We start from the raw sequence: 22,230 nt of genomic DNA, 5'->3' as shown, positions 1-22,230 counted from the left end.
GTTTTTGATTATTTGTGAATGCTAGGAGTTCACATGTACAAGTTGTACCACTCGTCTTCTGGTAGGTGGAATGAATGGTGAGTTGCTTTCATCACTTGGTTGGTGGTACGAAGATGAGTTCCTTCTTCACCTGGTTGGTGGCATGAGTGGCAAGTTGCCAAATGATAGTAGAGTATGGGTTGTAAATTTCATCACCTGGTTGGTGGCATGAATGAGAGTACGGGTTGTACATTTTATCACCTGGTCGGTGGCACGAAGATGAGTTCTTTCTTCACCTGGTTGGTGGCATGAAGATGAGTTCCTTCTTTACCTGGTTGGTGGCATGAGTGGCAAGTTGCCAAATGATATTAAAGTATAGGTTGTACATTTCATCACCTGGTTGGTGGCACGAAGATGAGTTTCTTCTTCACCTGGTTGGTAGCATGAGTGGCAAGTTGCTAAATGATATTTACAGGTTGTACATTTCATCACCTGGTTGGTGGCCTGAAGAAGAGTACGGGTTGTACACTTCATCACCTGGTTTGTGGCATGAAGATGAGTTCCTTCTTCACCTAGTTGGTGGCATGAGTGGCAAGTTGCCAAGTACGGGTTGTACATTTCATCACCTGGTTGGTGGCATGAAGTTGAGTTCCTTCTTCACCTGGTTGGTGGCATGAGTGGCAAGTTGCCAAATGATATTAGAGTACGGGTTGTACAACATCACTTGGTTGGTGGCATGAAGGAGAGTACTGGTTGTACATTTCATCACCTGGTTGGTGGCATGAAGGAGAGTACGGGTTGTACATTTCATCACCTGGTTGGTGAGAATAAGGGCAAGGTGTCGAGGCATATTGTAGCAAGTGTCGAAGACACAAAGTATGTTGAACCCTTTCAAAGCACGGTTAGTTTATGTATGGATGTGTTGGAATGTATGATGTTTATGTTGATTGATATGAGCGATGCTTATGAATGTTTTGCTATGCATGAAGGGATCCATGCTTTTGATATGTGAACCATGTTGGTTGTAACACTTAGTATCACATACTTTGTGTCAAAGTATGCATGTTAAAGCTTTGAGTTGGAGTATAAGGGTAGGCCAATGTAGACTAAGTGTTCTAGTGCTAGGAACGCAAAAGACTCAGAAGAAGTTATCTGAATTCCCTATTCTTTAAATATTTTCCGAATAGCTTGTGTGACAAAACATCTCAAGCGGTTAAGAGTCAAAACATTTGTAATGTGTATGCCTTCTTATAATAGCATTTCCTTCAGTACCTAGTCCTCCACTTTGAAAGGGTGAGGCTTGGCCCCATAGTCATAATAATCGATGGTACGTTCACCTCTAGTTGTCTTGATACGAACTTTTATCCCTGTTGTTGTAATGGGCTTGCTAAGAGTAAAAATCTTTCCTCTTACCAAGAGACAGATACGTTTAATGACTTAGCAAGTAGCTAAATGAGGCAGGAGATGATGCAATGGGTGTCTGAATGGCCAAGATCTCCTAACTTGGTAGAACTTGACTTCCACTTCCCACTTGTTGATAGGGGTTAACCATATGGGGGTTCCCTTGGTATGTCCTTACTTCGGCGGAAGCGTGGTTGTAAGCATGTGCCATCACCTCATAGTAAGTCTTCCAAGTGTTGGCATTGATCATGTACTTGAAGAAACAATCACGTAGGTCTATCGTGAAGGCCTTGAGGGCGGTCTTGTCATCTGCCTTAGCGCAGCGAGAATACTCATGGCTGAAGCGACCGGTATACTCTCGTAGTGACTCGTCCGGCTTCTGGTGAATAGTGTACAAGTCATATGTAGAATGCAAGCGATCGGTTTGGAAGATGTGTCGAGAAACAAACAGTTTCCTCAGTTCCTTAAATGAGTTTACTGTTTCAGGTGGAAGACGGTAATACCAGTTTAGAGCTCCGCCAGAGAGGGTGGAGGGGAAGAGAAGACATCGTTCTTCATCGGTGTGCATCTGATATGCCATGGTGGACTCAAAGAGGTTAAGGTGTTTAATTGGGTCCTCCCTTCCAATATATAGTTGTAAACCAAGCTTTTGTTTTGTCTTCGCTTGAAGGGGATGTCAAGGATCTTTCTTGTGAGAGGGCCAGGCCTGGGTCGTGGGAGGGGACCGAGTCTTTCAGAAACCCTTGGGTCATTGATCTTCAAGCATATGTGGAGGGGATTCTCTCGATGTTGCTTTAGGAAGTCTCGGCAGTCACGATAAACGGCTTTCGATCCTTCCAACCCTTCTGCAATGAGGTGTCTTCTTCCACTTCTCCTGCTTCTGGTCGAAGCATCTGGGTTGAGAGAAGTCTCATGTTGATCAATGTTTTGATGATTAGCTCGCTCCTCATCAGGGATACCTATGTCAAATGGAGGTGACCCTCCGTGTTTGGGGGTACCTAGACGATGGTTGATGTCCACAAGGGCAACGAGCTCGCGTGTTTGAGTACGCCTAGTTTCGTGAAGCATCTCAAAGAGCTTCTTATACTGCTCCTGGAGGACCTTATTCTTCATTGCTATCTTGTTGTTCTGAGCTTCTAGCTCATCGATTTTAGCCTGAAGAGCAACCCTTTTTCCTTCATTCTTTTGTTGCTTCGCACTAAGTGTAAAAAGGGTGTCATTTTGTGTGCTGTGGCTTCCTTCGCTCCCCATGTTGGAGAGGGATGCCTGGTCAAAAGAGAGTGTACAAATGGTGGAAACCAGCTTGGCAAAGCTGAAGATAGTGGGAATAAGTGTCGTTCCCACAGCTGGCGCCAAATGTTGATGCACAAAATCAGTGAGGACTTTGGTACAACAGAAAATGTTAAGTTTGTGAGCTTCACTAGATTGCTCCGGTCACTAGTGTGAATAAGTTTGTAAATGGATAGGGACAGGGAAGCAAACACAAGATGTATGTGGTTCACCCAGATTGGCTACGTCCACGGAGTAGAAGAGTTCTCATTAATTGTTAAGGGTTTACACAAGTACATAGGTTCAACCTCTCCTTTAGTGAGTACTAGTGAATGATTTAGTACAAATGACATTAGGAAATATTGTGAGCGAATGATCTCTATTTATAAAAGAGAGTTTCTAGTTTCATTTTGACATTAACACGTGTCGTGTTGTGATTGGCTTCTGATGTTGACACGTGTCGCGCTGTGATTGGCCTTCTGGTTGGAGGGAAACTCTTCTGGGTCTTTGACGGTATAACGATGACCGGTGCTCAGTAGTTTTAGGATTGGTCAAGGTGTGCATCCGATATGCCATGGTGGACTCAAAGAGGTTAAGGTGTTCAATTGGGTCATCCCTTCCAGTATATAGTTGTAAACCAAGCTTTTGTTTTGTCTTCGCTTGAATAGGGGTGTCGAGGATCCTTCTTATGAGATGGCCAGGCCTGGGTTGGTTCCAGTCAGGTATCTCGGCCTGACGTTCGGCCTTCAACTTGTTTACTTCTTCAAAGAGCTATAGGACAAGGGGGTCCTTAGTAGAGCCATGTACCACTGGAATTTTCTTTCGTAAGTCTCCATCGCCTTTTGAAGTAGGAAAGTTTGAGCAAGGGCGTGTGGTTTTTTCTTGGACTCTCCGTACTGACTTCTAGGGCGAGTCTGTCGGAATACCTTAGAGTCCTATGTACCTTCATGTTCCTCTAGGACTTGTTGTTCCTTCCCTAGATTGGCAGCGGGCCTGAGTCGTGGGAGGGGACCGAGTCTTTTAGAAACCCTTGGGTCATTGATCTTCGAGCATATGTGAAGGGGATTATCTCGACGTTGCTTTAGGAAGTCTCAGCAGTCACGATAAACGGCTTTCGATCCTTTCAACCCTTCTGCAATAAGGTGTCTTCCTCCACTTCTCCTGCGTCGGGTCGAAGCATTTGGGTTGAGAGAAGTCTCATGTTGATCAATGTTTTGATGATTAGCTCACTCCTCATCAGGGATACCCATGTCAAATGGAGGTGACCCTCCATGTTGGGGGGTACCTAGATGATGGTTGATGTCCACAAGGGCAACGAGCTCACGTGTTTGAGTACGCCTAGTTTCGTGGAACGTCTCAAAGAGCTTTTCATACTGCTCCTGGAGGACCTCATTCTTCATTGCTATCTTGTTGTTCTGACTTCTAGGGCGAGTCTGTCGGAATACCTTAGAGTTCTATTTACCTTCATGTTCCTTTGGGACCTGTAGTTCCCTCCCTAGATTGGCAACGGGCCTAGGTCGTGGGAGGGGACCAAGTCTTTCAGAAACCCTTGGGTCATTGATCTTCGAGCATATGTGGAGGGGATTCTCTCGACGTTGCTTTAGGAAGTCTCGGCAGTCACGATAAACGGTTTTCGATCCTTCTAACCCTTCTGCAATGAGGTGTCTTCCTCCACTTCTCCTACTTCGGGTCGAAGCAGCTGGGTTGAGAGAAGTCTCATGTTGATCAATGTTTTGATGATTAGCTCGCTCCTCATCAGGGATACCCATGTCGAAGGAAGGCGACCCTTCGTGTTGGGGGGCACCTAGATGATGGTTGATGTCTACAAGGGTAATGAGCTCGTGTGTTTGAGTACGCCTAGTTTCGTGGAGCCTCTCAAAGAGCTTCTCATACTACTCCTGGATAACCTCGTTCTTCATTCCTATCTTGTTGTTCTGAGTTTCTAGCTCATCAACTTTAGCTTGAAGAGCAACCCTCTTTCCTTCCTTCTTTCGTTACTTCGCACCAAGTGCAAGAGGGGTGTCATTCTGCGTGCTGTGGCTTCCTTCTCTCCCCATGTTGGAGAGGGATGCCTGGTCAAAAGAGAGTGTACGAATGGTGGAAACTAGCTTGGCAAAGCTGAAGAGAGTGGGAATAAGTATCGTTCCCACAGATGGCGCCAAATGTTGATGCACAAAATCAGTGAGGACTTTGGTACAACAGAAAATGTTAAGTTTGTGACCTTCACTAGATTGCTCCGGTCACTAGATTGCTCCGGTTAAGAGAAGTCTCATGTTGATCAATGTTTTGATGATTAGCTCGCTCCTCATAAGGGATACCCATGTCAAATGGAGGTGACCCTCCGTGTTGGGTGGTACCCAGACGATGGTTGATGTCCACAAGGGCAACGAGCTCGCATGTTTGAGTACGCCTAGTTTCGTGGAGCGTCTTAAAGAGCTTCTCATACTGCTCCAGGAGGACCTCATTCTTCATTGCTATCTTGTTGGTCTGAGTTTCTAGCTCATCGACTTTAGCCTGAAGAGCAACCCTTTTTCCTTCTTTCTTTCGTTGATTCGCACTAAGTGCAAAAGGGGTGTCATTCTATGTGCTGTGGCTTCCTTCGCTCCCCATGTTGGAGAGGGATGCCTGATCAAAAGAGAGTGTACGAATGGTGGAAACCAGCTTGGCAAAGCTGAAGAGAGTGGGAATAAGTATCGTTCCCACAGATGGCGCCAAATGTTGATGCACAAAATCAGTGAGGACTTTGGTACAACAGAAAATGTTAAGTTTGTGACCTTCACTAGATTGCTCCGGTCACTAGTGTGAATAAGTTTGTAAATGGATAGGGACAGGGAAGCAAACACAAGATGTACGTGGTTCACCCAGATTGGCTACGTCCACGGAGTAGAGGAGTTCTCATTAATTGTTAAGGGTTTACATAAGTACATAGGTTCAAGCTCTCCTTTAGTGAGTATTAGTGAATGATTTAGTACAAATGACATTAGGAAATATTGTGAGAGAATGATCTCTATTTATAAAAGAGAGTTTCTAGTTTCATTCTTACATTGACACGTGTCGTGTTGTGATTGGCTTCTGATGTTGACACATGTCACGCTATGATTGGCTTTTGATGTCAACACGTGTCGCGCTGTGATTGGCCTCCTGGTTGGAGGGAAACTCTTCTGGGTCTTTGACGGTATAACGTTGACCGGTGTTCAGTAGTTTCGGGATTGGTCAAGTATGGTACAAACATATATAATCAGAAATTAAAATTTATAAAAGAACAAAAAATAAATAAAGATTATTACATAATGGACCAACACTATAAAAATCAGTTTTCTTTCTTTAATACACAACATAATCTCATTAGTTTTCAAGTTTCCCAGGTTTAATTTGATTTGTTGTGGATTGGATGATGGAAAACCCAGCAAGCCATGAATTTCAAGTCGATGGCACAATGAACTGTAATTGTGAAAATGTTGGAAGATAAAAATGATAGCCCTGTAGATTAAATCTCACTACACAAACACTTAAAAAATTTCGAAACCCAAATTGAAGACAACAACGAAATTGATGTGCAAGACAAAACAAAAAAGATGAAATTATTTAATTTGACATATAAAAAATAAAAAATATATATATATTTGAACAAACAATATTATCTACGTTAAAGGGGAGATAGTGGGGATAGCCTTACAATATGCTAGCAATAATATGGTTTAAACTCGCCTTTGGCAAGAATCGAACCTAAGACCTCTCACTTATAAGTGAAGAGAAATACCACTAGACCATAGTACTAAGTGACAATAAAAAATATATGTGCAATGCTTAAATAACTACTTGTAATATAAAACAAAACCCCATATTTTTAGTTGCAAATGACGTTTTAGTGGAAGACAATCATACTTACATTAGTTGACCCTAAAAACTACTTAGCCTACATGGCGCGCAAGCCGAATAGCTAGTAAGCTAACTACGTCCTTCAGTTGAATGTGGGGCGTGCCAACTTTTCGGCCAAGCTCGGTCGGGGAGTGAATGAGTGTTAATGTGGCGTTGGGCGTGTTGATGACTTCTAAATCTTGCGACTGCAACCGAGGAAGGAACACGTCTCGGCCTTTAGGTTCTAGAGCCTAAAGACAAGGTTGTTAGTTTCTACGAAGTTCAATATCGAATACAAAATATATACAACAGTAAATATAACAGAGTACAGTGTTATTCATAATAAAAAGTACGATCATGCCATTATTACAACATAGATAAAACTGCAGTAAATGAACCATCACCCAAAATCCAGAGGATGAAAGCTCCACTACCAAGCCCACTCGTTACCACCGGTGTTCTCCTTACTCTCGTTACGTCCTGAAGGGATTGTAACATTCCAGGTTAGACCTGTTTTGGTGGATATGGTCCTAGAAGCACATGAGCTTGATCATGAATGTGCCGACATAAAGATTTCGATGGAAAAAGGAAAAGAGAAACATTTTATTATCCGAAATGATGAAGCCTTGATGTGGGAAAACAGATTGTATGTGCCTTATGATAACGAAGCAGTGAAAAGGGAAATTCTGGATGAAGCACACCTGTCAGCATATGCCATGCATCCGGGAAGCACTAAACTATATCGCACTATCCGTCCGTTCTATTACTGGTTATGAATGAAGAGGGATGTGGCGGATTATGTGAGTAGATGCATCATTTGTCAACAGGTGAAGGCTGAGAGGCAAAGACCTGGAGGATTGATGCAAAATCTTCCGATACAAGCGTGGAAATGGGAAGACATCACCATGGATTTTGTGTATGGTCTGCCGAGGACACGGTCGAGATTGGACGACATTTGGGTAATTGTTGATCGACTGACTAATACCGCTCACTTCTTGCCTATTCGACAGACCTATTCACTGGAGAAATTATCGAAGTTGTTATCGATAATATCGTTAGACTTCATGGTGTACCTGTCTCTATTGTTTCAGACAGAGATCTTAGATTTACTTCCAGGTTTTGGAAAGCTTTTAATACTGTCATGGGTACTCAGTTGCTGTTCAGTACTGCCTATCATCCACAGAATGATAGTCAGTCTGAGAGGACAATTCAGACTTTAGAGGACATGTTGAGAGTGTTTGTTCTCCAGTGGAAGGGTAGTTGGGATAACTATCTGCCATTGGTTGAGTTTGCATACAATAACAGCTATCATTCAAGTATTGGTGTGGCACCTTATGAAGCTTTGTATGGGAGAGTGTGTCGAACGCCGTTATGTTGGGCAGAGGCCGACGAGCGAGTATTGTTGGGACCAAAGATTGTGGACACTACTAATGCGAACATCCAGCTGATAAAGAAAAACCTTAAGGTAGCTCAAGACCGACAGAAAAGTATCGTGGATAAACTTTCCAAGGATCGTGAGTATAAGGTTGGTGACTATGTATTCTTGAAGTTGTCTCCCTGGAAGGGTTTGTTCGTTTTGGTAAGCGAGGAAAGTTGAGTCCTCGATACGTTGGTCCTTATCAGATTATGGAGAGAATTGGTGCAGTTGCCTATAGATTGGAGTTGCCACCGGAGTTGTCTCTGATTCACAATGTTTTCCATGTTTCTATGCTTCGGAAATATGTATCAGATTTCTCTCATATCATTCAGCTAGAGCCGCTGGAAGTAAGTCAGGATGTTAGCTATGTCGAAGAACTAGTGGCTATTCTTGATCGACATGATAAAATGTTGAGAAACAAAGTTATCTCGTTGGTGAAAGTGCTGTGGAGGAACCACGCTGTTGAAGAAGCGACGTGGCTAATGGAAGACCTGCTGAGGAGTCAGTATCCGTTTTTATTTGCTTAAGGTTGTAATTTCAGGGACAAAATTTTTATAAAAGGGGTAGATTGTAACACCCACCCTCATTTATAAAAACGTATTTATGTAATTACCCCTAAATATTTTGAATCTCTCAATTTGGTCCTATTTTGACTACCAATCAGGATCTAAAACTTTGGATTCTTTTCTTCCTTAAGTTGCCAAGTGGCAGTACCCCATCACTTCTCTCATTTCTCTCTCTGTCCCCCCCTTCCCGGTGAACCTTATCTTCTTCTTCCTCTTTCTGTCACTTCTTGATCTCTCATTTCACTCCATCATCTCTCTCTTCTCTGCATTGTGAACCCACACATAGAGACACACGCATGCTCAAGGAAGACCATCGTCATCATCCTTCTCTCTCCCTCTTTCCCGTGCTACGAACCCAGAAAACCGGAAAGGAACTCCGGCGAGTTTTTCAAATCTCCGGTTAGGTAAGCCTCAATTCTTCCCTTTTTCATCCTAGAATCTTGTGAGATGTGGTTAAATTAAGTTTATTTCGTGATTTTAGGAGGTTTTAGGATGAAATCAAGGCGGGTGTAGGCACACCCATTTCCGACGAACCGTGGGCGTCGAAGGACATTTCAGCCATCTCCGGTCGTTCCAAGGCGAAAAGGAAGGTATAAAAACACTCCCCTCGTCGAGCACTTCATTTTGGTACCTAGATCGGAGTCTAGGGTTGTGGTTGGTGGTCGGCCGAAGCTGTAGAAGCTCCAGTGTTCTCCGATGCGCCAGGCCGTGCATGCCGGTTCCAAGTCACTCGGGCCTTAGGCCCGTGGTGAGCCTAGCCCAATCCCCCTAACCCAATTGATTTTCTTTTGTTTTTAGTTTTAATTGTTTTAGGACCCAAGGCCTTTAGGCCATTATGTTTAGGGCCTGCAGCCCATTAGCCTAACCCAAAACCTTTTTAAGTTTTGTATTATTTCTGTTTTAGGAATTAAGGCCTTAGGGCCAATTAGAAAGTGGGCTTTCAGCCCTTTCCCAAACACATTAACCTTAAATCAACACAAAACCCTTAAGGCCCATTTGGCCTAGCCCAATCCAAGCCCAGTCTAACTTTGACCTTTGACCAGTTGACTCGGTCAACGGTCAGTGTTGACTCGGGCAACTGTCAAAGTTGACTTTGACTTTGACCGGTCAACGGGCAACGTTGACTTTTTGAGTTGACTTTTCATGGTTTTGTCCAGGACCTCTCCTAAGCTAATTTTGATGTCCTGGACCCGTTTTTTAAGTCCGTTTTTCCAAATTCAATCATTTGAATAGAGTTGACTAAAGGTACTCCTTTATACGAATAGGTGCAATTATTAACGGTGTTCCGTTATACCTTTTTGGTACAACTTTGCACCATCGGTGTACGGTGAGTGGATCCCTTCAAAAACATGTTTTAATAATAGAAGTGCATACATGAAAAGCATGATTTAATAATTATATTTTATGAAGTACTTTGTGAAATAACATGCTTACTGAGGCTAGATTAAAGTATTACTATTTTTCATATAACCCATGTTCTTATAGAATATCTGATGGATGACGATATGATATTTAGAACATGTTTATAACACCTCTTTATAGTATAGATGATGGATGACTTTATACTATAAAGTTGTTTTTCAATATAGATATATTCAATGGTTTTGTACTTACCTAGTGGTCCTTATTCCACTACGGGACGTAGGGATAGGTTCTGGTCCGTCCCGGGCAAAGGTTTGGTGTTGGCATAAGGCCTGGAGGGTGTTTCCTCTGGCATTTAAGACTAGGGACGGGGAGCCGGCAAGGGGCCCGTAGTGTATTTTCCTCTGACTGTTTGCTTAGAGACGGGGAGCCAGCATGGGGCCTGAAGTGTTATATTGGACATTCACTAGTGATTATTATATATGAGTTATGATTTGAGGCATTGCACGGCATGCTAGGTTTCGGAAAATCTATGTTTATCATGATATATATGTGTTTTTATAAAACCTGAGGGTTAGTACGTTGATAACTATTTTATTATATATATATATATATATATCAACTTGGTTCACTCATGTTTGTTTTGCACCCACTTCAGGACCTACGAACGAGGATTACAATTTAAGCTACGAGGCATTTCCCTGCCAATGATTCAGTGTTATAGTTCCTCTGCTTCGACATCTATTGTAATATGGCACTTCTCTATCTTAAATTCTGTTTGTGCTCTGTATAGACGTATGCTTTAAACTTATGTGTATGACCATAATTTTATTAATTAGCAGTTGAACTTTAGTATATTGTTGCTAGTTCCTTCTGCCTGTTTTAGCTTATTTATGGGCTTTTACTTAATTAAATGGCTTTCGTCACCTTTCAGTGTCGCCCAGCATGTGACCATCCTGATGTTCCGAGGACATCGGGATCGGGGCGTGTCATTTTTGCTCAGAAAATTCTCGTCGAAAACTGCAGAGAGTGACAGAGGGTTTGCATCAAGGTTCTAAAAAACACTAGGCGCTAGTCGGGGGGTGGGTTAGGGCCAGCACCTAGGCGGACTAGGCGGATTTGTATTTCATGTAAATAAGTGTTTGTTTATACTTAAAATATATATAATTTCATCATAAACTAGAAAATAGAATGACATATATATTATGAAATATTGGAACATAATAAAAATATGGGGAGCAAACATATAATGTGTGTTTATTTAAGTGTTAAATACATTTCTTATTGACATGTTTAAAAACTAGTGAAGGTTCTTGAAATATAGTTAAAGTTTTGATCTCTATATATAAATCTTCCAAATAATTACACAATATATTATTTAATAGTGGAGTGGGTAATTGTTTTTATTATAATTTATAACTTAAAAGCCCAAGTAGTAATTACATAATATATTATTTAATAGTGAAATGAGTAATTGTTTTTATTATAATTTATAACTTGTAAAAATCAATCAGATAAGATAAGGGGAGTTGGTAGTGGAAATCAATTAGATAAGGGTTTGGTTTTGACGCCTTGGAAATCGGGAGGCTTTTGCTTTGAGGTGTCCCGTTTCCTCTTCCAGTCTTTCTTCACTTCTTCGATTGCTCCGCCTATTTCTCCATCGTCTTCTCCACCTAATTCCCCATCTTCTTGCCCTGAAAAATTTCCAAAATTTCCCAAAACCTAGTCTAACGCAGCAAAGATCCTCGAAAACGTTACCGGCTCCAGCGAAGAAATCCGAAGAGTCCAAGTCAAATTTTTTGTTTTTTTTTCCAGCAATTGCATTGTTATTCCTTCGACTGGTCTCTCTCTCGCTTTCTCTTCCCTCACGCTCTCTCTCTCTCTCTCCTTCAGATTTTATGTTGTCGTCCTCCTCTTCTACGTTGTGTAGTGAAACACCGACGTGTAATTTTTTGACAGAACTGCCTAGTTCGCCGCCAAGACCGCCTAGACACCGCCTAATACCCTTGCCGATTTATTGAACGTTTTTGGAAAAATCGTGACAGCGGTCCAATGCCCAGCGCCGGTCCAATGCCCAGTGCCTAGACGCTGCCTAGGCGGCCGCCTTGACCTCGTTTTAGAACACTGGTTTGCATGCATCAAATCAAAGACCAATCATCAATTTAACATCGAGAAAACCCCACAAATGTAACTAAGAACTTACCCAAATCACATGCAAAGGGATTTGGGGTTAACCGTGGCTCAAATTTACCAAAGTTCATCCTCCTTCTCTTGCCAGAAACAAGAAATAGAGATGAGGGTGCATGCAAAGGTTAGCTTGAACATATAGCTCAAAAACCTCATCCAAACATCCTAAGAACAAGAGAGAGTGAATGGAAACATTACCAACACTAGTCGACTTCAAACTCGACGACACTTGGCTAGAATTAGTGGTCGGAGCTGGGGTTCGTATGCACAAAAATTGCAGAGGTCGAAACCCTTTAGTTTCAACTCAACATTAACATCACAGGGTGCAACAAAGTAATATTAAAACCCGAAAATTCAAGGAATGAGCATAGGTCTCACCTGGGTTCGAGTTTGAGAGCTTCAAGCTCTCGGCTTCTATGGTGCCGAGGTCCACACTGCACCAATCTCATATGCAAGACCACCATTGTTACCCTTGCATCCCACAGACTTCGAATGTGAAGAAATAAGGTTTGATTTGTGAAGGTAAATGGGAGAGTGAGAGTGAGAGTGAGAGTTCTTCTCTCGGTGCTAGAGAAGGATAGTGAGTTCGAGAAAGAGAGAGTGAATAAAAAATAAGGGAGAAGAGAGAGACCAAGAGTGGGCTAATCCCACTTAAACCACATTTAGGTGAATTGCAAAATTACCTTCCACTAATTGTAAAAACTACAATTAGGCCCTCGTGGTCTCGATTCGAATTTAGATTTCGACATTAAATTAACGTAAGAAAAATAAAATTATGAAATTTAAGAAAGTACGAGGATTGAACTTTCGAGTCATCTCGAGAATAAAACACAATATTTCAAGCTACGGGTTGTAACAGTTTACCCTTGTTAAGAAAATTTCGTCTCTGAAATTTCTACCACTCTAGTAGAAGAGATAGGGATATTTAGTTCTTGTACTTTCTTCAGTTTCCCAAGTAGCTTCTTCAATCTTATGATTTCACCAAAGGTATCATCTTGTTCCGAAGTGTTTTCTCTCTCCGATCTAGTATAACAACTTTTTGTAGCTCCACCTGTGATGATTCTAAGATATGTGATTCATTCGGTACATACACTCGAAGCATCGAAGCATGGAACACATTGTGAACATGCGATAACTCCAGAGGCAAGTCCAAGTGATAAGCTACGTTTCCCACTCTTTTAGTGATATAGTAGAGACCAATGTATCGAGGACTAAGCTTTCCTCGCTTCTCGAACCTCACCATGCTTTTCCATGGTGACAACCTCAGGAATACACGACCCCTAACATTATGTTCATGATGCCTCGCGTGACCATCCGCAATACTCTTCTACTTGTCTTGAGTCGTCTTCAAATTCTTCTTGATCACTTGTATCTTCCGTGAAGCCTCATCCACCAATTCAAGACCCAAAATGGTTCTTTCACTAACTTCATTCCAACATAACGGGGTCCGACAAGCCTTACCATACAAAGCCTCAAAATGTGACATGCCGAGACTAGTATGAAAGCTATTGTTTTAGGCAAATTCCATTAATGGTAGATGACGATCCCAACTTTCATCGAATTGCATGACATTTGCTATAAAGTAGCTAATGACACACCCCAACTTGGTATATCCATTTGGACACTGAATCAAGCTGTGTTGGCCGACACCTGAAGGGTGATGAAACCATAAAGTGTAGTGATGTGGAAAATGTGAATAAATTTAAACCAGAGAGAGAAAGATTGCAATGGCAAACAGGTAGGGATTTATCGGGTTTTGCAGAATTTGGAGGGGATCTGGAAACCAAGTCATAAAATAAGGAAGGGCGGGGAGCAATGATTTTCCATTTTTCCTTTTGTTTTTGTTGAGATTCTATCTCCATTAGCAACTTGGTTTCTCTTCGATTATTGCTATATTGCTTTCTTTATTTTCTTTGATTATATACTTACACAAATTTAGTGCTCTCCACCGTATGAACTAACATATAATTGTTAGTAATCATTAATAATTGGCTGCAAGTCCTTGATCACTGGTAGTACGTATCACGTGGAAAGATACTCCATGTATGTAGATTTTGATGTAAACCTATACAAAAGGTTTATACTAAAAAGTATATAAAATTTGATTTCACATAATATTTAAAATTGATTCGGTATGTATATAGTTTTGCTAAAAGTATACAAACTAATTCTACGTATATTTGAAATTGATTCTACAAAAAAATGATCGAGCAGGGATTGGTCTGATGACACGTATGTAGTTTTGTGTAAAATATACAAATTGATTCTACTAAAAAAATGTACAAAACTAATTCTACGTATATTTGAAACTAAATCAGATTGAACTAATTATGTCTCTCCTTGAAACATGGTATATGTTTTTGTCTCTTCTTGAACTGATTCTGCAAAAATTGTCGAAGACGGGTTGAATTGATTAAGCAAAAATGGTTGACGGGTTGAACTGATTTTGAAAAAATGATAGAAGATTGGTTGAACTGATTATGCAAAAATGGTCGAGGACAGTTGAACTGATTATGCAAAAAATGGTCGATGACGGGTTGAACTGATTTTGCAAAAATGGACGAAGGCGAGTTGAATTGATTATGTAAAAATGGTCGATAAAGGTTGAACTGATTATGCAAAAATGGTCGAAGACAGTTTAAATTGATTATGCAAAAATGGTCAATGACTGATTGAATTGATTCTGCAAAAATAGTCAAAGATGGGTTGAAGTGATTTTGAAAAAATGGCCGAGGACGGGTTGAAGTGATTTTGCAGAAATGGTCAATGCCTGATTAAACTGATTCTGCAAAAATGGTAGATGATTGATTGAACTGATTCTGCAAAATGATCAATGACGGGTTGAATTGATTCTTCAAAAATAGTCGAAGACGGGTTGAACTGATTCTACAAAAATGGTCGAATACGGGGTTGCACTGATTCTGCAAAAACAGTCGTCGATGATTGATTTAAGTGATTATGCAAAAATGGTGAAGACGGGTCGAACTGATTATAGTAATACAGAATACAAATTAATTCTACATATAGTTTCAAAATCGATTATGCATAAATAGTCGAGAATGAGTTGAGCTTATGACACATATTAATTTTGTTAGAGTTGTGAGGACTGTGTTCAATCTCTAAAGCCTTAAGGTTATAGCTGGTATTTTAAAATATTGTTTCCATGTTTTTGGGTTGGTTTTAGTTACTTTTATGTTTTTGTCTCTTCTTGACATGTTTAAAAACTAGTGGAGCTTCTTGAAATATAATGAAGGTTTTTTACTCTATAAATAAAGCTCCCACTTAAATAACCATTTGTAATATAAAAAAAACCCCATAGTTTTAGTTTCAAATGAAGTTTTAGTAGGAAAACAATCATACATATACATTCTAGCGCAGGTTCAATCCTTATCGATTTTTCCTTAAGGATGACAAACTATCTTAACAACTAACATTATCCGTCTACAATAAAAAATAATAAATAAAAAATAAAAATAAAAAAAGAGGGGATTTGAATTCTTACTCACTGCTAAGAGATGAGAAGGAAAAAGATGAGCAAAAACAGATAGACGGCTTGTGTTTCTTAAGCAAACCCCGACGTTGATTTTCGTACACGGACCTCGTAATCATCGACGTGTTAGTGCAACCCGCTCTCGCTGGTGCCCCTTCATTCCCTCGACGAGTCTATCACCAAAATACCCCCAACCTAATTATTCCCTTATTACATATCAGTCTCCTTATTCAGTAACCCTCAATTTCCCTTCCCCCCCTCTCTCTCTACTTTCTCTCTTCGGAACAGCAGCATCCATGGAAGCTTCACCAACTCTGTCCCGCATAGGCCTGGCAGGCCTCGCTGTCATGGGCCAAAACCTCACCCTTAACATTGCCGAGAAAGGGTTTCCGATCTCCATCTATAACCGCACCACCTCTAAGCAAGGGCGAAGCTACAGAGGCGCAAGGAGGGGCGTCCGCCCCTCCCCTCGTCGGAAATCTAGCCTTGGAGCGATGGTTTCGCCCCTCTGGTCCTGCCGGAAATGATGAAATGCTGTCTGTTTCTGGGTTTTCCCTGCTGCTGTGCGCATGGTTCTAATTCTTTTTTGAAAAAACCAAGCCAGGAAGCAAAGGCGTTTTGGTCCTGCTTGAAAAAAATTAAAAAATCCTTCCTCTAGTGGGACGACGTCGTTCTGTTATTGAGTTAAAGAAAAAATAAATTATTTAAATGGGGACCAGTCATCACTCGTATCCCCTCTTTTCCTTTTTAATTTGGGCCCACCACATTTCGGTTTTAACTCCACCATATTCTATTTTGCTGACTTTTTGTTTGTATTATATTTTTTTTTAACGTTTTAATTTCCTCATCATTTTCTCTATTCCACCATCTTCCTCTTTCTCAATTGTATTCCATATAAAAATATTTACCTAAAACTCCTAAATAGCAGGTCTTAGGTTCGATTATCATAAAAAACGAATCTAAACCATTTTATTATGATAAATAATATAAATAATATTGTTTGTTAATAAATAAAAAACTCCCAAATAACGTGTAAACATTCTGTTATCCTTTTTAAAAAAAAATAACATAAGTATGGTTCAATGTTTATTTATAGATTATAGTACATTTATCAAGTGTAATATGTACTTATTTATATGATACATAATAAATTTACGTAAATCCGCTTAAGTCTAGACTATGTTCCAGCCCGCCGCCCTGCTAGTGTTTAGTGTCTTTTAAAACCTTGGTTTGTATTGATAAATTATGAACGGTGTTAGTATTGTCTACTTCAATTTGGTTGTCTACATTTTTGAGATATTTTACCTTTTAAGTTTCGCCCCTCCCCATGACGATTTCTGGTTTCGTCACTGCCTCTAAGGTCGACAAGACCGTTGAATGGGCCCACAACGAGGGGAACCTCCCACTGTTTGGCTAGTACAACCCTCGCGATTTTGCGCTCTCCATCGAACGACCTAGATCTGTTATTAATATTATCCTCGTCAAAGCTGAAGCTCCGGTTGATCAGACCATCGTCGCCCTCTCCGCCTACATGGAGCCTGGCGATGCAATCATCAACGGTGGAAACGAGTGATAAAAGAACACCGAGCACCGCATCGCCGAGGCCAATGGAAGAGGGGTTCTGTACCTCAGGATGGAGGTCTCAGGAGGCGAGGAGGGAGCCCGCCACGGGCCCAGCTTGATGCCCGAAGGGTCCCACTAGGCCTACACCAACGTCCAGGACATCTTCCACAAGGTCGCCGCCCAGGTTGATGACGGCCCCTGCTTAACCTACATCAGCAAAGAGGGTTCTAGTAATTTCATCAAGATGGTCCATAACGGAATCAAATATGGTAACATGCAGCTTATTTTGGAGCCGTACGACGTGCTGAAGAACGTCGGAAGGCTGATGAACAAGGAATTGAGCAAGATTTTCTTGGAGTGGAATAGGGGAGAGCTGGAGAGCTTCCTGGTTGAGATTACAGCCGACATTTTTATGGTCAATGATGATTTGGCTGATGGGCTTTGGTGGACAAACTGCTTGACAAGACGGGGATGAAGGGGACCAGGAAATGGACGGTCCAGCAGGTGGCGGAGCTGTCAGTAGCTGCGCCCACCATTGCTGCTTCCTTGGACTACAGGTACTTTAGTGGGTTGAAGGAGGAGAGAGAGAAGGCCGAGGAGGTTCTGAAGTAGGCAGGGTTTAAGGAGAAGATTGGCAGCTTGACGAGCGGTATTGATAAGAAGAGGTTGATTGATGATGTGAGGCAAGCATTGTATGTGTCAAAGATTTGCAGTTATGCTTAAGGGATGAACTTGTTGAGGGCCAAGAGTGTGGAGAAGGGTTGGAATTTGAATTTGGGGGAATTGGCTCAGATTTGGAAAGGCAGGTGCATTATCAGAGCGGTGTTCTTGGATCAAATTAAGAATGCTTATCAGATGAATCAGAGCTTGCCCAACTTGATTGTTAATCCTGATTTTGCTAAAAAAATGATGCAGAGGCAGGCTGCGTGGAAGAGGGTTGTCAGGTTGGCAGTGGCCCCGGGGATTAGCACTCCCGGAATGTGTGCCAGTTTGTCATATTTTGACACTTATCGACAGGGTAGGCTTCCAGCCAACCTTGTTCAGGCGCAGAAGGACTTGTTTGGGGCTCATACCTATGAGAGGGTGGATCGCCCCGGGGCCTTTCACATAGAGTGGACGAAGCTTGCTCAGAAGAGTGGTTCGGGTGTTGGTGCACTCTATTAAGGTTTTGTTGTTTACTAGCTTGATTTGGATTAGATTGGATTGGATAGTGGTTGTTTCGATATCAAATTTGAATTGTGTATGTCTCTTAGAGTGTTGGAGACTTTTTTGCGTAGGCATAGCAAATAGCGATCATTGCTTTACCTTCTTACTAATAAGAACTGCATATGCCTTTTCTGAGTTCAATGAGCTTATGATTTTCCTCCATTCGTCACTTTTGCATTTTGAAATACTTGCTATGTTTGTCGGATTTCTGTTATGTTTCTTTCGAATGCCAATGTTTTACGAATTTGAATCTGTTTTCGTGTTTTGATTCGATAAATGCAGATAACATTTAGGTTTGTTTATAAGATAAGAAGAAGCTTTCACTTTCTTGTGTATATGGCAATCATGATTCTTCAACTCGTAACTGGTAGATTAGAGTTAACTTCTTCTCTAGTCATTAGATGGTTAAGTATTGACCTAATCGAGGATTACGTTAGGAAAATAAATGGCACCTCAAAATTCAAACTTGCCTGTGAGTAGTGATTTTGACACTCTCGTTTTATGCTTTTTCAACTCCTCATTTTTGACCCTCAATTTAAGGAGTGCTCGACTCCTCTTGTTGCAGTGTCCTCCCTGATTGTAGTCAGCTGTCAAATCTTTTAAAACAAGGGTATCCTAGCAATCATATTTGTTTCGATTTAGATGAATTAGTAAACAACTTATATACAAGCAAAATCAAAGGCATTGGAAATTATATGTTGACCAAAATCAAAGGCGTACTTAATGTGTTAACCCAATGCTCCACAACTGCACCATGGGACAGATAGAGAGGGTGCGTAGGAGGATGGTGGGGTACCCAAGACATGGGAGCAAGATTTTCTTGATGGGGTAGTTCAAGGTCGTGTCGGAAACCATACGCCATAGGTAATGGACTATGGTTGCTTTGAGCACAATGGAGAAATGTTCAATTGCAATGTAATCATGATTCAGGGTTCATTCATAAAAAATGGAGTACGACTAAAAAAGAGATACGGAAATACGCTTGTGTTTATGGAACAACGTGTACACAAGTTGGGATTTTGTTGCTAAAGAAAAGTGGAGAAAAAATAATACCTAAATTTTTTTTATTGCTAGAGAATAGTAGAAAATTAATATATTAAGTATAAGCTTCACTCAATCAATTGTAATATAGATAAAATCATACAATGATGATTTTTCTTTTCAGTTAAAAATTTTTACTCATGTAATATATAAGAGGATAAATTTTTTTTGGGACCCCTCATAAATTCGGGATCGTGTGCTACTGCACCTTTTGCAACCCTCAACGCCCCGTCTAGGTTCCACCAGAAGCAGAGTTTGGGTGCCAATTTGAGGCTAGTCGGATGGTTCATTCTGAGTCACTAAAGTCGACATGTGATGACTGTAAAACCAGATGCAAACCGGCAAGTCATATAATCAAATGTTGGGCATCCACTAAACATTTTCTAAAGACAAATTTGATTCAACTTATTCCAGAAATTTGTCATTATCATGGAGATGATGAGGATGATGGTGATACTCAGGTTTGTCTCTTCCCCAGCGGGTTTCCCTTTCCGTTTATTTGGAGGAGAATGGCAGGGCAAGGAAAGATTGGGACAAGGAGATGGAATGGGAGAACGAGATGGAAAGGGAGAAGGAGTGGGAGATCAATAGGGAGAGAGGAGAATGGAGACCGCTCTATATGATATGGAAATGATTTGTTCAAGGAAAGGGAGGGGGAGATGGAGAGAAAGCAGGAACTGAAGAAGGGAGATGATGTTAGATATCGAGTTGGAAAGGCTGATCGAGAGGGAGAAAGGGAGGGCGATGAACGTGCAATAGTTATTGCCTTCGTTCAAACAAGTACCTACTGCTTTACCTTAAGATGAAGTAATCCGATGAACTGCGACATGGATAACCATTCTCAAGGGCTGGCATTGTTCTTGTAAATGCAGCACAAGATATTTTACTACCGTAAACGCACCTGTTTTCGAGAATCAAATCCTCCTTAGCTTGTTTCTCCATTGTTTGGATCTTCTTTGTCTTTAAACGCTTTGACGATACAATCCCAACATAACCTGCCAAAATATCATAGGAAATCCAAGCACAAATCCAATAACCCACAAATGCTTTAGGCCTTCTTTTCTCTTCGATGGAACAACGACAAATGACCTTGCTCTGTGGTAAGACACACACCAGGTAATCTCATTTCACTGAGGAAAACCGTCCCATTGGCAAAAAATGATGCACATTTTTCCGCGACGCTTGTGCTTCTGTCCAATGTGAGATTCGGAAACTGAACCAATATAGGTTTCCCCATAGTGTTGAGACTGAGCTTTGCGGTTCTCTTCGAACTTGTATTCGATGCATCATAAACTGTAAAACCAATAACAGAAGAGACTAGTGAGTAACCTGGAAGAGAGTAGTAATGAGATGACCAATTGCCCAAATTTTGATGCACAAAAGCCAGTCTTTTCACATGAGGCATTGGCATGGTTCTTAATGGAATTTTGAAACAGCTGAAGTTAGTAGCTCCTCTATTCCACAACCGGCGGCTTAAAAGCCTCACCATGGAGACTTTCATGCCGGATAGGTTAGCAGGGAGGACAGCCTTGTACAAAACGCTGGTCTGCAAAGGCCTTGAAGGCCAAATCTCTACTAAACACAACCGAAGACTCAGTAATAGAGTTGTTTGAGCAGCACACAGAAAAAAATAGGTGTGAAGAAGCAAAAGCACTGTAATAACCCGTCCCAATAGAAGGGGGTGTTTTCCTGAAATTGCATCTTGGACTATATCTTTTTCTTTTAAAATTTATTTTTGGGTCTTAATTGTTGTTTTGTCCCCAGTTCCCTTCCCTTTTACCTTCTTTTTCTGATTTTTTTTTACTAAAAATATGACTTTAGCCCTTAAAACTTAATTTTTCTCTACATAAAACCCGAGATAAGTTGTTTTTCTTGAATAAAACCATTGGCTAGATTCCACATCAGCAAATTCATTAATTATGTTTGATTTCACACATTAAAAAAAATCGGATGCCTAAAATACCCCTATTTGATTTTTTTTATATTTTTTATAAACCCTATTTGAATGTTTGATGTACATAATTAATGCCATGCGGATGGATGCTAAGGGAGAGTTAATGATTTTATAAAAAATAAAAAAACACTAATGTTATAAATTCATTGCCTAATATATAATAACATAAAACATGTCTAATATATGTTATTATACATGCTTAATTAAGTCAATAAAATTATATTTTACATATTAATGTAGGTAAATTATTTCTCTCTCACACACACACACACACACATATATATATATATATAAATGCTTGATATATGTAAAATTCATGCAAAATAATTTACCTACAAAAAAAAACATTTAATTCAAACAGTGCACCTACTATTAAAATTTTAAAATGTTAGATTGGTTAAAAAAAGAAAAATAATATACCCAGTCTATGTAAAATACATGAAAAATAATTTACCTACATAATAACAAACCCATATATGCAAAATACATAAAAACTAATTTACCTTATAAATTCATTGTTTAATTTTTAAAAGAAACAATGTTTCTACTAGTTTGTTTTTTTTTTCCAAAAATAAAGTACCTATTATTTAATTTAAAAAAAAATTGTGTACCTATTGACACACCCCTACCTAAATCAAGGCATGCTGGCCATCACGAGTTCCTAGAAACAAAACCGTGAGGGCGTGGTCGGGGCCCAAAGCGGACAATATCGTGCTACTGCAGAGTCGAGCCCAGGATGTAATGGGGGCCCGGGCCGGGATGTGACACCTATTGAGTAATTTAAAAAAAAAATTACATATTGTTTTTTTTTAATGAAAATAATGTAACTATTGTTTAATTTTTACAAGAAACAATGTATCTACTAGTTTATTTTTACCTTTTTTTTTTTTAATTTTCACAAGTTAATGTACTAGTTTATTGAACTAATTAGATTTGG

General features: G+C 40.4%; 1 protein-coding gene and 1 pseudogene across 1 annotated transcript; one reads left to right on the top strand and one right to left on the bottom strand.

Annotated features, from left to right (window-relative positions):
- The first annotated feature begins 15,797 nt into the window (after window positions 1-15,797).
- On the top strand, window positions 15,798-18,460 carry LOC114825677 (6-phosphogluconate dehydrogenase, decarboxylating 3, chloroplastic-like; annotated as a pseudogene).
- Window positions 18,461-19,612: 1,152 nt separating this feature from the next.
- Window positions 19,613-20,840, bottom strand: LOC139196874 (uncharacterized). Its single transcript, XM_070823225.1, has 3 exons — window positions 20,453-20,840; window positions 20,136-20,334; window positions 19,613-19,658 (listed from the first exon to the last, which is right to left on the bottom strand). The coding sequence occupies exons 1-3, from the start codon at window positions 20,838-20,840 to the stop codon at window positions 19,613-19,615; spliced, it is 633 nt and encodes a 210-aa protein (XP_070679326.1).
- Between the last annotated feature and the right edge of the window lie 1,390 nt (window positions 20,841-22,230).

Source organism: Malus domestica, chromosome 06 (genome assembly GCF_042453785.1).
Source record: "Malus domestica chromosome 06, GDT2T_hap1".
NCBI classification, from domain to species: Eukaryota; Viridiplantae; Streptophyta; class Magnoliopsida; order Rosales; family Rosaceae; genus Malus; species Malus domestica.
Note: the sequence above shows the minus strand (reverse complement) of the source record. Positions and strands in the feature narration are given on the sequence as shown.

Bases quoted from the DNA above. Each gene is read 5' to 3' on its own strand.
- LOC139196874 (XM_070823225.1), bottom strand. From the start codon at position 20,840: ATGAAAGTCTCCATGGTGAGGCTTTTAAGCCGCCGGTTGTGGAATAGA. The intron at 20,335-20,452 runs GTGTGTGTCTTA...ATATTTTGGCAG, and splicing joins CAGTGAAATGAGATTACCTG to GTTATGTTGGGATTGTATCG. The intron at 19,659-20,135 runs GTAAAGCAGTAG...CTGGTTTTACAG, and splicing joins TCGGATTACTTCATCTTAAG to TCATCACATGTCGACTTTAG.